The sequence below is a fragment of the Suricata suricatta genome, chromosome 11 (assembly GCF_006229205.1).
Source record: "Suricata suricatta isolate VVHF042 chromosome 11, meerkat_22Aug2017_6uvM2_HiC, whole genome shotgun sequence".
NCBI lineage: Eukaryota > Metazoa > Chordata > Mammalia > Carnivora > Herpestidae > Suricata > Suricata suricatta.
The window spans coordinates 89,439,711-89,457,025 of NC_043710.1; the positions used below are offsets into that span (position 1 = coordinate 89,439,711).

Sequence of the window (17,315 nt, forward strand, 5' to 3'; positions counted from 1 at the left end):
AGAGGTGGCATCTTTGGATGGACACTTTTCTTTGTCTGCAGCCACGCTGAACACCCTGTCTTCTGTGCCTTTCTTGAGTGATTGGGCAGGACGAGATGAGAATTGAAGCATTTGAGAGATTTCAGTATATTTTAGCCCTTCAAACAGTCGTCTCTCAGGTGTGTTCCTTTTGGAGACACCTCTCTTCTGTGGTATGGATTACACATGTCTGCCTCCCCCTGGCCTTTTCAGCTCCCTTTTGGAAAGAAGTGAATGCTATGGTTTTGTGTTAATGAGATACTTTGTCTGAAAAGAAGCATTTTAGTTTCTAGACATCACAGCCGTCTAATTGACAGTTGATATTCTTGAGCCTAAACGTCATCTAATTCAGACTTGCTTTTTGAGATCTCAAATTTCACTGTATTCCTATCTTCTTCGGGGACAGGAATCACCGTGGTCTGCGTTCGTCAAGGTGGATCAAGGTGACTCAGATTTATTTGATCTTGGTATATGAAGGCTTAGAGGGTGGGTAGTGTTTGCTAAGAGGTGGTAAGCTAGTTGGCCACCCACTGGGTTGGTGTAAGAAATGACATTCCTTGTTTTTTTCCTAGATACTCAATGCCACCAGAGAGCTGTCTAACACTGAGGCCTATCAGTCTGTCCGCATCTTCTCTGTGTCACTCACCGAGGCAGAGCAGGAACTGGAGGACCTTGCCAAGGTTGACTTACAGTGGTCTAAGCCCACCTCAGGTGAGTGACTGTGGGGTGTGTGCCATCTCTTACATCCGGGGTCAGTGCCCTTGGTGGAATCTGGAATCCTGAATCTGGTTCTGTTCTATTTATTAGGATTCAGCCACCTTTCACTCATTTCTTGCTGACTCTCTGCATGAATCTGATAGTAGCCACTTCATGCATTTTTCCCAAGGATCCCCCTTGCTCTGAGCGGGTGACACTTCCTTCAGCCTCACTGAGCACGTGGAGGCCCCTCTGCTCAAGCTCTGCCAGCATCCCTCTCCATTCAATCTCAGTCTCAGTCTCTCCATCCAAATCTCAATGCTCTCCTCCTTTTCTCTTCCTTCCTTCCTCCCTCTCTGTGTCTGAGCACAACTTTCAGGGCTACCTGTGATGCTGGCGCTTCCTTCCAGGTCTGCCTTCTACCCCTTGAGCTCTGGTCTTTCACCCCTCCATCCACCACTCAGCACAAGATCTTTATTTCCCTCCTGATCCACGTCAGGCTTTGTGCTGGGCCCCAAGGATACAGCAGTGAGCAGGACAGAACAGGTCCTGGTCTCCAGTTCCCCCTTTCTCTAACTCTAAGGAAACAACAAAAGAAACATAACAAACCTCCTTCTCCTGGTGTCTGACCTCTCTCCTTTGCTCTGTTAAACCTTTCTAGGCTACAGTCTGTCCTCATTCTTTCCACTGCCCTTTCCATCTTCACTCTTTGTAATTTATCTTCTGCTTCTACCTCACAGCTTACTCACCTCAAGGCTGCTGCCTTTCTTCTAATTATACAATCCGGACACTCTAGCCCTTGACACTGCTGACCGCCGCTTCGAGAAGCCACACATTCCTCTTAGCTTACGCGGTGCAGCCTCTCACCAGTTTTCTTCCTCTGACCTCTCCCTCACTCTCTTTGCTTTCTTCAGTGCCTTCCTCCACATGTGGTCCCTCGTGCTTTTTCTCGTTCCTTTTCTTTTTGTGTCTGTGTGTGCTTTACCTTGGTTACCTCTGCTCCCACATTTTCCAAGTGTTGATTCATTCAACAAATACTTGAGGGTCGTTATGTGCTAAGCCTTGTTCTAAGTGCTTCGGGGATAGACATGGATAAAACGGGCAAGGACACCTGATCTCATGGAGTTTGCATTCTAGCACGGAGGAATACAGGAAATGCAGAATACAATTAGTAAATTCTGTACAAAGTGTCTGGTACTCAGTATTATCGGAATTCTCCCTGTGAGAACTCAGGAGCTGAAGAGATTTGGGTAAAGTTTTGGATAAATCGTTTGGTCTATGAACTCTCCCTACATGTTACCCAAAACTCAGGAGTCAGTTAGGTTTGGATCATGTGTTTATACCTTGCTGTCAGCCCCCTTTTACTCTCTGAACTCTGAGACCGAATACATTTTTGATATCAAGGGATGGGGTGGGTGGGGGTGCAAGCTAATGAGACAGAAATATATAAATAAAATACATCAGGGACGGGGGTGCAGTAGGACCATAGGGGGCTGGGGTGACCCACTTGATACCAGCCAGCCACAGCCACCCAGCACCAGCCAGTGAACGTCTTCTGGCTCTCCATTAGGTCCTGGACATTGGGGATCCAGAAGTGAGTAAGATAAGAGACTGGCCTTCGAGTAGCTGATAGTTAAGTGGGGTAAGGAAAACACTGTGCAGAGAAGATTGATGGAAGCACAGGAGAGGGGAAGTCATTCTTTATTAGGCTTTTTGTGATCTTCCTTTTATTTGATATTCTTTCTGTTGCTGTTAAAAGCCCTTACCAGCTATTTGTACCTCCTGAGGCACTTGACCATGTTGTGCTGTATATTTTATTCAGCTGAAAGTTTGCCTTATTCCATAGAAAGTAGAGCTATGAGGGGAGGCTCTTGTCTCTCTGTGTCTCTTTATTTACTGCAGCCCAGCTATCAGGAAGTAACTGGCAGCGAGAAGGTGCTCAGTCAGTTTCACATTTTGTTTGACATTTCTTTGAATTCCCAGTATTACACTGTCAGCGTTTTGAGTGTCAGCACTGTATTGAGTTTGGATCTTTTGCACGCCAACCCAGTGACTTACCTGTAGTGGTAGAACTACCATGATTCTGTCATTTTTTCTTTTAACTGTTTCGGAACAGAAAACCTAGGCCATGGAGTTTTCAAGTACATGTCAGCAGTGTGCTGGCTCTTTGGGCGTAACCTGTATGACACGCTGCACCTTCCCATTGGGCTGATCTCCTCCTCATGGGGTGGGACACCCATTGAAGCCTGGTCATCCGGAAGGTCACTGAGAGCCTGTGGTGTTCCTGCACGAGGGTAAGAAATCATCCTGAAGTCTGGGAGAAAGCCTTCCAGGGAATCGTGTAAGAGAGAAGGACCATGGTTTCCTTTGCGGAGCCAAATCTGTGTTGAATGTCCAAGTATGTACTGACTGTGTAACTTATTCTGTGAGCATGGGCGGCATTCTTCTTTTAAAGTTCCTTTCTTTATTTAAAATTTTTTTAATGTTTATTTATTATTGAGACAGAGAAACAGAGCATGAATAGGGGAGAGAGAAGGAGACACAGAATCAGGCCCCGGGCTCTGAGCTGTCAGAACAGAGCCCAGTGTGGGGCTCGAACCCACAAACTGTGAGATCATGACCTGAGCCAAAGTTGGACGCTTAACCGACTGAGCCACCCAGGTGCTCCTATTTCTTTATTTTTGAGAGAGAAAGATCATGAGAGAGTGTGTGAATGAGTGAGGGAGGGGCAGAGAGAGAGGGAAAGAGAGAGTCCCAAGCAGGTCCTGAGCTGTCAGCACAGAGCCTGATGTGGGCTTCGTACGCACAGATTGTGAGATCATGACCTGAGCTGAAGCCAAGAGTCAGACGCTTAACCGACTGACTTACAGGTGCCCTTGTAAGGTATTATTTTTATTGTCACCAGCACCACGATCATCTGAGAATATGTCAAGAAGCAATTATGATCTTTTTCCTTAATAATAGTGATAGCTAATACTTACTGAAAACTTTCTCTTTGTTGGATACTGTTATAATCTCTTTATACATATGAATTCACTTAATACTCCCAACAACCTCTACAAGTGTACATACTATTAACCTACTAAGCTACTGAGCTTAAGTCGCAGAGGGCTTAGTAGGTTGCTCAGGGCCACGGCTGGTAAGCGGCAAAGCCTGGCTTCAATGTCTGTACTCTTAACCACTGTGCTCTCTTGTCCATAAGAATAAACAGTGTAACAGGAAGAACAAATCTACATGTAATCAAAGAAATGTATTAGCTGGCTCAGGAAGAACACGTGGGTGGGGGGAAAAGGCGTAGTTATTAAAACCCTGACGCTGAGATTAAGACAAATAAATTGTCTGTGAACTGCTTTCACAAACATTGTGTCATTCAATCTGGGAAGGGCCCTGGGAAGAGGCTGGACTTCAGCCCTTGGTAGAGTGTAGGTTAAGGCATGCCTGTGGGGGAGAGAAGACCTTCAGCTTTGGAACTGAGAGAATGGCCTAGGTAGAGTGGGAGAGATGTAGAGTCAGGCTTCCCAGGTGTGTGGGGACATGAAGGGACACCATCAAGGAAGTGAGGGTTCTCATCCGCAGCTCCCACAAGAATAAATACACATAATTTACAGAGATGTTTAGGAACACACTCAAAGCTTTGAAAAATTGTGCTGTTTGACCCAGCAGTTTTATTTCTGGGCATTTATCTTAAGGAAATAAACCTGTATGCAGTGATTTTAGCTATGGAGAAGATAAGCAAAAAGCTTAAAAAATCCAGTGTCCATCTACTGAGGACTAGTTAGGTGAATTTATTGTCTGCATGAGACACTCACAATAAAATACTCCTCTTCTCTGGTTTTGGTGACCTTATCTGGAAACTGGGATGGCTCCCTCTGAACTCAGACTGATGGATACATTTATCCTGGGACAAACCTGGATAGATGTGAAAGTTGGGAGTTTATTCAACATGTTTTCATGGGAAACAGAGTTGTTCAGTCTAATCCTGTGTTGCTGTCATCAGAAGTTTACCCCAAACGGAAGTTGTATAGACACCCAGTTTAGGGACCATGATGTGATCAGTCACTAGCTCTCACATGACACTTGTGCTTCTTATCAATTTCAGTTTCACTCAGTCTGATTCTATAACTGGTCCCAGTAAGAACTCTGTTCTCTGGAATGCCATGATCCATCCACTGCACAATATGACTCTGAAAGGTGTGATATGGTACCAGGGTGAGTGTTCAGTTTGCTGGTTCTCCTTTATAACAGTTAGTTTTTGCTGTGTAATAAACCAGCCCAAGACTTAGTGACTTAAAAGAATAATAGTTTTGTATGGGTCCCCATTCAATGGGTTGTTGGGTAGTTTTCCTGTATAGACTACTTTGGTTAATTTCTGTTGGGATCTTTTCTGTGTCTTTGACCACTCACCAGGTGTCTGGTGGCCTCAGCTGGCCTCTCCCTCCTGTCTGTTGACTGCTGGGACACCCTGGTACTCAAGTAGGGTCTCATCCTTTAGCAAATCAGTTCAACTTCTTTTTATCATTTGCATAGCAGCCTCAGGGTTGCAAGTATATCGAGAGAGAGCAAACTCCAGAGCTGAAGCACTTTTCAAGCCTCTGGTTGCATTATGTTTGCTGATGCCTCCTTGGCCAGAGCAGGTGACAAGGCCAGTTCAGAGAGACTGCAGAAAGACTCACTCCCTCAGGGCACAGGTAGAGGTTGGGGGGGGGTGGGTAATGTGCGGGCATATTGCATCTACCCAAACCCCTCTCATAATCTGGACTGTTTTTAGGGGAGTCCAATACAGATTTTAATAGGGACCTATACAGTTGCACATTCCCCGCGCTCATTGATGACTGGCGTCAAACCTTCCACCATGGCTCCCAGGGGCAGACAGAGCGTTTCTTCCCATTTGGATTTGTCCAGGTATGTGGTGAGAGGAAGAAGGTTTTGGGCATTGGGGAGGGGATGTGCTGGGAAGGTCTCTTTCATGGAATCCATATTCCTTTTTTTACTCTCATCGTCTGCTGGTCAAGAACTAAATATAAGACTAATTCATCTCAATTCACTGATGGCACAATTACATCTCCAAAAAACGTTAACTAGTGATATTTCTTTTATTTAAAATTTTTTGAATGTTTATTTAGAGAACAGAGGAGACAGCGCAAGTGGGGGAGGGGAATAGAGAGGGAGACACAGAATCTGAAGCAGGCTCCAGGCTCTGAACTGTCAGTGCAGAGCCTGACATGGGGCTCACATGAACCATGAAATCATTACCTAAGTGGAAGTTATGAGCCACCTAGGTGTCCCTGTAATATTTCTTATAAAAAAAGGAATGCATATATGTTTATTAAAGATATTTAAAAGAAAAGCAAAAAGGAAGCTAAAACATTTCCAGAAATAAGCAGACCTATTCTGTTCACGTATTTTTGCAATATGATCTGATCATACCATAATACTATATCTTCATCTCTCTCTCTCTCTCTCTCTCTTTTTAATGTTTATTATTTTGAAAGAGATAGAGAGCAAGCAGGGAAGGGTCAGAAAGAGGGAGACAGAATCCCAAGCAGGAGGCATGCTATGCAGAGCCCCACGTGGGGCTCAAACTCATGAACTGTGAGTTCATGACCTGAGCCGAAATCAAGAGTTGAATGCTTAACAGCATTCAATCCCAAGCAGGAGGCATGCTATCAGAGCCCCACGTGGGGCTCAAACTCATGAACTGTGAGTTCATGACCTGAGCTGAAATCAAGAGTTGAATGCTTAACCAACTAAGCCACCCAGGCTTCCCTTGCTTCTTCCCTTTATTGTTGTATTGTGAACATTTTTTCATGCCAGTAAATTTTTTTTAGGTTTATTTATTTATTTTGAGAGAGAGAGAGAGAGAGAGAGAGAGAGAGAGAGAGAGAGAGAGAAGGAGAGAGAGAGAGAGAACATGCTGGGAGGAGCAGAGAGAGCGGGGAGAAAATCCCAAGCAGGCTCTGCTCTGTCTGCATGGAGCCCCATGTGGGGCTTAAATCCACAAACCATGAGATCATGACCTGAGCCAAAACCAAGAGTAGGGCGCTCAACTGACTGAGCCACTCAGGAGCCCCCTCATGCCAATGAATATTAATCTTGAGCACAATTTATAATGATTGCACAGTACTTTGAAATATGGTTGCATTGCAGTTGATCTAACTAGTTCTCAGTAAATTGGCCCTTCAGTTGCTTTAGACATCTTGCTGTTCTGTAAGCAGCAGCATGTTGATTTTCCTTGTAGCTAAATCACTGCATGTGTGCTTAATTCTTCCATAAGATAAATTCCCAGAAATGAAATTGCAGTGTTAAGTTGAGTGCTTTTTAAGACTTTGAACGTGTCCTCAAGTTTCTCTGTAGAAATTTATGGATTTGTGTTAAGTGTAGACTCGTAGCAGCTATGTGTGCACTTGACCATGCCCCCCATGACTTGGTGCTGTCCTCTCCACCCACTGCGGTGAACCGGCTCTCTCACTCCCAGCCCATTGCCCCTGCTCTTTGCCTGGCACAGCCTTTCTCTCCACACTCTCCTAGCCAACTTTATGCTTTAGATCTCAGCCTGGACATCAGTTAGGAAGCCTTCTGTGACTGTCCAGCATCAAGGGTAGACACATCCTTTCCCCTGATCGGTAATTTCTTAGCACCCTCTCCTTCCCCATTTTACTTGCATGTCAGTAGCACATGGCACCATGTTTTCCTGCGGCACATTTGTATCTCAGGACCTAACTGGTCCGTAGTTATTAAATATGGTCTAGCACATGAAGGAAAAAATATATCAAGAGAAATCACACTTTTAATTAGTGGCAACTAGTCAGAAGGATTCTGCTCTTCCTCACTTAAAAGGAATAAACATATTTCATCAACTTTATAATGACTTTGCCTTACCTGTTCATATGGGTCCTCCAAACCTAGACTTTTTAGCAGGGTGGTAACGGTGACTCTTTTGGGATGCAGGAAGTAAAACAAGTAAGGTGTTAGAAAAGGGGGGCCCAGCCCACCACACACGAATGGAACAGGCTTTAAGATTTGAATTGGACCCGCATCCTTCCAGATGTCTGCCTTTGCATGTTACACAGAGACCTCTGCTCTCCACCCTCACGTCTCTTCTACCTTGTCCTGTCTCACCATACCTTTTCTTGGATGAAGCTTTTTATGGACCTTCTTTCCACTTATCATGACTTTGCAGCCATTTTCTTTCTTCCTTCTTACATTTGTTTTGACTTCGAAACAAAATTACTTAACTCATTATTACCGAAATAGCAAGCCCCTGAAAGGGAAGGGGGACGGGGGTAAAGAGGTGGTGGTGATGGTGGAGGGCACTTATGGGGAAGAGCACTAAGTGTTGTATGGAAACCAATTTGACAATAAACTATTAAAAAAAAAGAAACCAAAATAGCAAGCCCTATCATGAGTTCTGTATTTCTGGTGGTGGAATCTACATTTGGACTTCTGAGGTTCTTTTTTCATCTTTGCTTGTGTGTGTGGTATGCTTGTTTTGTGCCATGAACTGTGTGAGGTGCTATAAATACAGAGTGAATCAGAGAGACCTGGTCTTTGCCCTTAAACCTTGCTGTTTAGTAGCAGTCCCTTGGAGTCAGAGCTTTAACTGATCATCATTGACAAAAATATGTTGGTTAGTTTGGAAAACTGGGAACACAAACATATACCTTCAAAGAGAAATATCAAATATGGCATAATAATGGTTCAGCCCATGGATCTGGAGCTAGTCTGTGTGAATTCAAATTTCAGTCCTGATACTCTTTTGGCTATATGATCTTGAACTAGATATTGAATAAGGGGATTATTATTTTAGGTAGCGAATGAGCTGATCTACCCAGAGCCTGGCACATGCCAAATAATGTTTATTATTATCAATGAGAGAAGTCAGAAAATCTGGGGAGACAGTTGGCCTGCAAGGAAAGATGAATTGGCTTTGTAGAGGTGTTGAATTAAAATGATGGTTGCAATAAATCACAGTTAGAGACGTAGGACTCAAGCCCAGCAGAGAGATCGGGGCTAGACACACAGGTCCGAAAGTTGTTAGTAGGGAGGTAACTGGAATTAGGGGAGGGAAAGAAGAGCAGGAGGCTAGGGAGTCCCGAGGAGGAGACGCTTTTGTTTGGAGGAACAGGAGTGGCGTGCACTATCATAAAGGCTTCTGAATGTGGCCACTTTTATATTCTTTGGCTATTATAAGCCTTCATTAGCAGTATTTCTACTAATCGCCTTGGGAGACTGAATGGCCCCCTGGCGGATCTCAGATTAGGGAAAACCGGAATTTCATTTAGGAATGGAGTGTGCTGGTGCCTCCACGTGGCCACTCGGTCATAGTGCAAGGAGGGAAACAGGAATCACTGCAGGAATTCTCCACAAACTGCCATTTGGAGACCACTTCCTTGGCCTGAGTGGCTGTGCTAGCATTCCTCGGTGTTGTGCCTCAGCCTTGTCCTTACCCTAGACTCTTTCTGGCAGCTCTGTGTCTGTGATGCTCCTCATGACACTGGGTGCTGAACGTGGTTCCACTTTCAGTCTGCTGGGAGTTGTGTGGGGAGAAGTAGGGCCGCTCACTGGGTCCTCTCATGAAATTCCATTGTGAAGCCTCAGCACCTTTTATCAGGTCATATGTTAAAGCAGATTTGCTAGGAGACTTTAAAGAGATAACCTGAAATGTCCCTTTAGATCCAGATCCTATCTCTTCTGTGACTGTTGCAACCTCGCCAGTGTTTTCCTGATGATTGTCTAGTCTTTCTGGAACAGGTCAAGAAGCAGAAAACGTCCTGTATTCAGAGCTTCATTTGGCCACATTTGTCTGGGATGATCTCAGGTATTTGCTGGCTATGGGAGTGAGAAGACTGGGGGGAGCACTCGCTTCATAAAGCAGCTCCTTCGATGGGAACGGAAATTTTCAGATGGGGCCCAAAGACAGTGGTTGCTCAGCTCAGGCTGTTTGCCAGCTTGTGGTTTGACTTACTGTTAGATCATGGTTTGAAGAAGAGGGCTAATAGGTTGATGCCTCTCATTGGCTGGACTGTGGCTAAGAATAAGTTGCAGTGTACATCAGAGAGCAGGTGATATAAATATCAGAGAAGCAAGGAAGAGTGGGACCACATGGGCCATAGTAATATTGAAGAAGTTTTCTGGGAGCTTCTGTCCTTTGTAGGGGTAGGAGCCTATCAATTTTTAAAAATTAAAAACTTTTTTTTTATGTGAGAGGGAGAGAAGGGGTGGGGGGAGAGAGGGAGAGAGAGAGAGAGAGAGAGAGAGAGAGAGAGAGAGAGAGATTGAGATTGAATCCTAAGCTAGCTCCATGCTCACCGCAGAGCCCAACACCAGACTCGATCCCACGACTCATGACCTGTGCTGAAATCGACAATTGTATAGTCAACCGTCAACCGGCTGAGCCACCCAGGCGCTCCAGGAGTCTCTCAATTTTAAGTTTAGATGAAAACATTTACTTGGTGTGTTGCAGATCAGCTTCCTACTACCTTTACTGTTCCTACACTAGTCTAAGGCCTCATCGTCTCTTCCTTGAAATATTGCCTCCTCACTGGTCTACCTGCTTCTATCTTTCCAGCCCCTTCAGGATATTCTCAACATTTCAGTTAAAGTGATCCTTTGAAATGTAAGCCATATCAGAAGGCTTCAGTGGTTCCTCCGTATGAGTGAGTCCCTCCACAGAGATGTGTGGCCTGCCCCTGGGAGATATTCCAGTATTCCTAATTTAATTTGCTTTGCTTTGCTTACTCCACTTTAGCTATGCTGGCTGCCTTACTGTAAGGCTTTAAGCACACGAGGCATACTCTGCACTGGGGTCTGCCATTTTCCTTTCCTTCTGCCTGGAGAGTTGTTTCATTAGTATATTATTTTCTATTTTTGCATAAACGAATCATTGCTTACAACAGTGTCACACACATTTATTATCTCACAGTTTGTATGGGTGCGGAGTTCGGGCATGCCTGGCTTAGTTGCATCCTCCACTCAGGGCTGCAGTGAAGGTGTTGGATGGAGCTGGGGTCTCATCTTAGGCTTGAGTCTTTTCTTCCAAACTCAGGTGACTGTTGGTAGAATTCATTTCCTTGAAATTGTAGAACTCACGGCGGCTGAGTTCTTGAAGGCCAGTGGGAGTCTCCGACTTCAGTACCCTATTTTAAAGGTTTATTTGATTGGGTTGGGCTTTCCACATACCCTTCCTTTGGTTTTCTTGAAGCAAGCTGATAGAGGATTTTACCTATGTCTGCAGATTCCTAAGCAGATAATCAGATGTTAGATCCTGAGTAATGGATGCTCTCTTTTCTCTGTATCCCATCCCCCATCCCATATCCAAGGTGGTTGCCTGCTTCTGTCAGTTTGTCTTTTAGGTTATCTTATTCCTACCCATCCCATTCCTGTTGCTATCCTAGGTCAGGCCTTTCTCTTATGTGTCTAGAATGTTCTAGTAGCTTCTGAACCAACCAGTCTCTCTGCTTTCAGGCTCTTCAGAGAACCATTTGCACCATCACTAGATTAATCCTTTGAAATAGTCCTTCACCTAGAGACCATGACCTGAGCTGAAATCAAGAGTTGGATGCATAACTGTCAGGTGCCCCTACACTCTTTTTATTAATCGGAGAAACCACAAAGCCATATATATATATAAAAGAAAGAGGCTGTGGATATAGGAAAATGCGAAGAATTGGGGTCCTTGATGCAATTTACCACATGTTCTTGGGCAGATTCCTCTCTACTTCCCTAAGCACCCGACCATGTTATATACAGATGTATCAGTTACCTCTTGCTTTGTAGCAAACTTTCCCCAAACGTAGTGGCTTTAAAACATCAGCCATCGAATTTACTCCTGATTCCATGCGCTGGCCAGGCAGAGCTCCGTTGGAATGGTTTATCTCTGCTCCATGGGATGCCAGCCAGTCTTGCTCAAGTGGCTTCAATTTGAACTGCAGCCTCTAGTGTTCACATGCCTGGCTTCTCAGCTGGGACTGCTGGGACATTAACCCCTCTCTCCCCTAAGGGTCTTCCAGTTTCCAAGCTCCCCCCACTCCCAATGTAATTTCTCCAGCAGGGTAGCCGGACTCTTTTTACATGGCCATCTCCAGGTTCCAAGAGAGTGAAACCAGAAGGCAAGGACATTTGAGGCAATGACTCAGAAACTGCACATCACTTCCCCTGCATCTTGTTGGTCAGAGAGAATCACAGGCTTAGCCCAGGTTCAGTAGGAGGAGAAATCGACGCCACCTCTTGATGAGAGGGGGGCACAGGTACACTGCATGGGGTGAGGGGAATTGAGTCACAACCATAAGACGTTCCGTAGGTACTTGTTGAATGGACATTTGAACAAATGAATGAAGCAGGGCAGAGTCTGCTTATGAAAAAGACCCTGGTGTAGGATTCTGATGCAGTAAAATTCTGATGCAACATTCTCTACTTTCCAGTTATCTTCATATTTGTCTGCAACCTCAGATGATAAATTTCCCCAGATCCGCTGGCATCAAACAGCAGACTTTGGCTATGTCCCCAACCCGAGGATGCCCAACACCTTCATGGCAGTAGCAATGGATCTCTGTGACAGGACGTCCCCTTATGGCAGGTACGGGTGCCACTTGGGCTTCGCTTGAACAGTAATATATGTTCTTTGTCTGTGGCTTCACTCTGATGTTCACTTGTGAGGGGCAGAGAGTGGGTGTTGTAAGGATTGGACCTCCGGAGCCTTATCTATTAATCATTTACACTGCAGAAACGAAAACCCTCAAGATCTCAGTGCTTCGATGTGACATTTTACTTCTTGTTCATAGTCCATGTTCAAAAAAGGTCAACAGAGAGGCTTAACTCATTATAGTCATTCACAGATCTAAAGTGACGGAGGTTCCAAGTTGATCTGGGCTCCTGGTCACCTTAAAGACTCACACTGGCAATGAAAGTAACACGTGTTACTTGTGCTCACATTGCATTGGCTCCAAGCAGGTCATATGGCCATGCCTGGCTTCAGCGAGAGCGGGACATGGAATTCTTCCATGAACTCAGGAGGAATAATGGGGTATCAGTGAATGGCTTCGATGACTACCACACACTAGCTGTGGGATACAAGGGGATTTGAAATGTGAAATGGGGCCCAACACAGTGTCTGGTTTATAGTGGGAACCTGAACACCTATTTATTTTTGAACAAATGAATATTTATTGATTGTCCTATCTAAACCTGGAGGGTTTTAGTCATTGAACATGTGAACAACTGATTCAGATGAAACACAGGACTGTCAGTGGTTGGAATAATGTTGAGTTAGGCTAGTTCCAGTGCCTTTCCCACCCCCCTCAGGCACCTGTCTTCCCTCCTTCCAAATCATCTCCTGTTTTAAGGTTTCTTCTAACTCATAGAAGGCCCAGAGTCCCATTTATGGCTGCCATTCACTGGGTCCCTTAAGCTGACTAGCCACTGACCACTGGCTATTAGATTCAGTCAACTCTGTTCTTATCTTCCTAAAGGGTGTTTTGTATAATCTTTTTTTTTTTCTTCTTTAAAATGTGGTTATTGTTCAGTGCAAATCCAAAGTCCTCTGCTTGTTCTTTGTCCGGTAGCATCCACCCTCGAGATAAGCAGACCGTGGCCTATAGGCTGCACCTGGGGGCCCGGGCTGTGGCTTATGGGGAGAAGCTCATCTTTCAAGGACCACTGCCGGAGAAGATGGAGCTCTTAGCTGACAGGGGGCTGCTCAACCTCACGTACTCACAGCAAATCCAGGTGGAGAGGCAGGACAAGATATTTGAGGTGAGAAGAAGAGCCATAACTTAATAGGGCTCCATCCTGGGTTGGGAGTCAGGGTTTCTCCACACCGAGGCCCATCTCTTTCATTGTAACACTTCCGTGAAGCAGATCTTGGTTGTTGGCAGGGCCGAGTTTACCTCAGAGAGGTGACTGAGTAGCTCTTAATTCTTTCGCTTAGGGGCAGTTTTGAGAGGACAATCAAGGGAAGGAATATGAAACTATTCTTTTTGTTTTTCTGCTCCCAGAGCACCCATCTTTGCTCTGGCAAGGGCCTGCAGCTTTATAGGTTACCTATGGGAAGATTCCTTATTCCAGAGTATTCCCCTCATCTTGGATATCTTTTTATGTCACACTATTGCAAAATTCTGATAGTCTTTTGAGTTTAGTGTCTCTCCTTTGAGAGGCTTAGCTTGGGGATTTGTAGCTCAGGGTAAATTTAAGTAATGAAATTACTTCTACTAGGGCTAATAATTAAAGAGCTTCCATAGGAGTCTTCTCTAGTTGGGGGTAAGGGTGAGGCATTCCTATTGGAACATGCAAATGAGCTTCTTTGGGAACTAGGAGGCCATTAGGCTGGTTGGGCTGGGGGTGGGAGGTGGGGAGGAGATTGCTGTATGAAAAGAGGGCACTGGTGGGAATGAAAGAATATTACAGACAGACTTTAATTACATGAGTTCATCTAGGGCTGCTCATTGCTCCTCCTCTGGAGTCCTAACTACAGCAGCCACAGGCCTCAGGTGCTCCGGCAGCGCTTCCCCCATGGAGCTGCTCTGGACACTGGGTTTCAGGTAGTTCTAGCTCCCAGACATCTGCTTTCTGACTTCAGCTCTCCCCTGGTAGAATGGCCTGGCACCTGGACCCAGAGTCATAGTGGGGAGCACGACAGAGCTTAACCTGGGGCACTGGATACTTCAGGTCCCCTTCCTTGGATTGCTTTCTGGTTTGAGAAAGGCTCTCTGTCCAAGGTCCTGTTGTGCCCCTTATTTGTCCCCCTGCTCCTTTGCGGGTGCCGGAGCTGCTTGCTTAGTTCCTGCCGGCTTTGCCATCTGGTTGGAAGGCTCACAGCCAGGATGTTCAGGGGAACCTTCTCTAAATGCTGTGATTATGTTTCCTTGTCTCCCTCAGTAATTTAATGTTTTTCTTAAAAATGGATTTATTTTATCACACGAACATTTATAATCACACCAACCTGGACTCAGGTTTGCTCTGGTTATTGTAGGAAGTAGATCCTTGGCCAACAGTCACTCCTTCTCTCCCTTGTAGTCTCTTAGAATATCCTAACTGCTCTAACTGTTCCTATTTTCTGATTCTCTTATTAGATCTCATGTTGCAGTGGCCATCAGTGCAAGTGGCTCCCCGCCCCCATGGGCACTTTCTCAGTGCAGACGCTGGCCCTGAATGTCAGTTCTTGTCGCGACACTCCGACCGCGGTTCGCTACGCCTGGACCACGTGGCCTTGTGAATATAAGCGGTGCCCCCTGTACCACCCCAGCAGCGCCCTGCCGGCTCCTCCCTTCATTGCCTTCATGACAAACCGGATTCCTGGACACCTCAGCAAGCTTGCTAAATGATTTAGCAGCATTGTGATCATTCCCTTGGCCATAAGTGGGGTCCTTTAGATGTGGCCATTTAGGTGTTGAAGTGATGACAGCTATAGCTTTCAAAGACAACTAACAGAAAAGCTGCACTGGACAGCTCCACGCTAGCACATGGCTGTGTCCGTCCTCTGAAATAGCTGAGCCAATGCTGACAGGCAAGTGCTTGCCTTTCGTCCCCCAGTCTAGGTGTCTTACTGGACTAACTCCCAACTACGAATGAACTTCAGTGTCATTCACTTCTCTTGTGGAGAGCACAGCATCTAACACTTTTGTCTACTTACATCCAGAATCGTGGAAACTCATGGCTGGAAAGAAGTTCAAGGCCATGTGGGCCGGCCCGTATTTGTGTATTCTTTACAAAACCTGGTAAGTGGTTACTGAATCCCTGTGTAAAGTTTCTAAACACCCGAAGCTTTTTCTCACGTGGAACTGAACTCTTTCTAGCCATTTGTGTTCTCCTTTAAGCCAAAGCCAGCTCTGGTCCTTCAGTCTAATGATAACAGGAATGTTTGAAACCAACTGCAGCTGTGTGCCTGCATTTGGGGACGTGCGGAGGGGCTGAGGCAGGGAGGGGGAGGCGCTGAGGGGCTGCTTTAAGGAAGGAGGAAAGGTGAGGTGGTGGGGTGGCCCAGGGAGGCACTCAGGCAGCCAGAACTGGGTGGAGAAACACAGGCTCTGAAAACATGACTGTAGAGGTCACTGACAGGCAAACAGGTTAAGTATAAATCTCAGGGTTTTTAAGGTAAGAGGTTTACCTATAAAAAGGATAACCCAGATGGAAGAAAAAAAGAGGCTGAAAATAAAGCTACACAATAAGCATTTAGAAAAATAATCCAGATGGGACAAATGTGAAAGCGGGCTTCTATGAGTACTGTTAAGAATCCTAATGCAAAGAGAAAAAAAAAAAAAAAACCCTAACACTGCTTATTGGTTAAAAACAGCGAATGGCACTTGACAACTGTGTCCTCTATTAGAATCTGGAAATAAACGATAACCATTAGTGACGTGTAAACACTTATACCCCGCCAAAACTCAGTTAGGAACAGGCTTGTAAATTGTCCTTTGAAGCCTGAGGAAGGAGTAAGATTTATTTGAGTAGCTTCCACTCCTTAATGGCAAAAATAAGAACTAAAGTAATCAGCGCCTGACCCCACGGGGTCTTGGTGCTGCTCGGCACAGCAGGAATAGCTGTCAGTGCCAGGATTTATTTTAGTAAAAAAACAACACAACTATGCAGGATACAAAGAACTTTGGCTCCTCTGAGGACTGCCTAGGGTACAATTAACTCCGAACACCCGTACTTGGACCTCACGTGCATGTGGCCCAAGGGGGTCCACGAGCCTGGGAACAGGGAACCGAGACTGCAGGGAAGTAAATCTCCCGTCCGCCCTTCCCCTGCACCAACACACATTCACTCGTGGGCTGTTCTAACTTGCGGGCAGCTGGACGTGGTCAGGAACCCAGACCCAGGCTCCTTTCTCCCCCAGGAACCTAGTGCAGAGTGGGCAATGTTAGATTTAGGTGGTGGGTATACTAACAAAAAGTCATGTGAAACTTCATTTTCAATGGCTGAATGATTTTAAACATTCTGTGGGAATTCAGTTAATTTCCCAAATGAAAATTACTTTTTAGTATTTATAAAATGAAATTTATAACTATAGTAGATTTGGATATGAACAAAAAGAATAAACAAGTAAAGATCACCCCAAAATCCATCTTTTGGCAAAAAACATTTAATAGTTTGGTAACATTCACTTAATTTGCTTGGGTATATTTTATACACTATATGTCATACTGTTTTGTAGTATTTTTGACTAATTCTAGTAAAATAATTTTCCTATATAAATTGAATATAGTGTTTTAGTTTGTGGGAGCCCCATACTTTATTTAACCAATTTTTCCGTTAGTGGACAGATTTTTTCCAAATTTTCCCTGTTAAAACATGTACGGTGATGAATGTTACATGCAAACATCATACTGTACTTCCTTCCTTAAGATCATTAATGTGAAGTAACAATTTTAAAGATTAAACAGGTTTAAAAGTTTGATACCTACAGCTTAAGTCTCCTACTAAAGGGTCCAGCAGTTTACATTCCCACCAAGGTACAGTGCCCTTTACCCTCACTCCCACTGACGCTGGCTACTGTCAAATTTCAATCTTTTAATAATCCAATAAACGAAAAGATGTTTTAAGTATACCGGGGTGGCGGGGGGACGAGGGAGGCTCAAGTTTTTAAAAATGATGATCCGTAGTAA

General features: G+C 44.9%; 1 protein-coding gene across 1 annotated transcript in view; it reads left to right on the plus strand.

Moving 5' to 3' along the window:
* Positions 1 to 17,105, plus strand: part of SIAE (sialic acid acetylesterase) — a 38,555-nt gene extending 21,450 nt beyond the window's left edge. The window contains exons 4-10 of the mRNA XM_029956329.1: positions 591 to 729; positions 2,831 to 3,008; positions 4,814 to 4,923; positions 5,483 to 5,616; positions 12,135 to 12,289; positions 13,275 to 13,464; positions 14,781 to 17,105. Of these exons, the coding sequence (XP_029812189.1) occupies positions 591 to 729; positions 2,831 to 3,008; positions 4,814 to 4,923; positions 5,483 to 5,616; positions 12,135 to 12,289; positions 13,275 to 13,464; positions 14,781 to 15,032 (1,158 nt within the window). The 3' untranslated portion in view covers positions 15,033 to 17,105. The remainder of the gene's footprint in view (positions 1 to 590; positions 730 to 2,830; positions 3,009 to 4,813; positions 4,924 to 5,482; positions 5,617 to 12,134; positions 12,290 to 13,274; positions 13,465 to 14,780) is intronic.
* Positions 17,106 to 17,315: the final 210 nt, after the last annotated feature.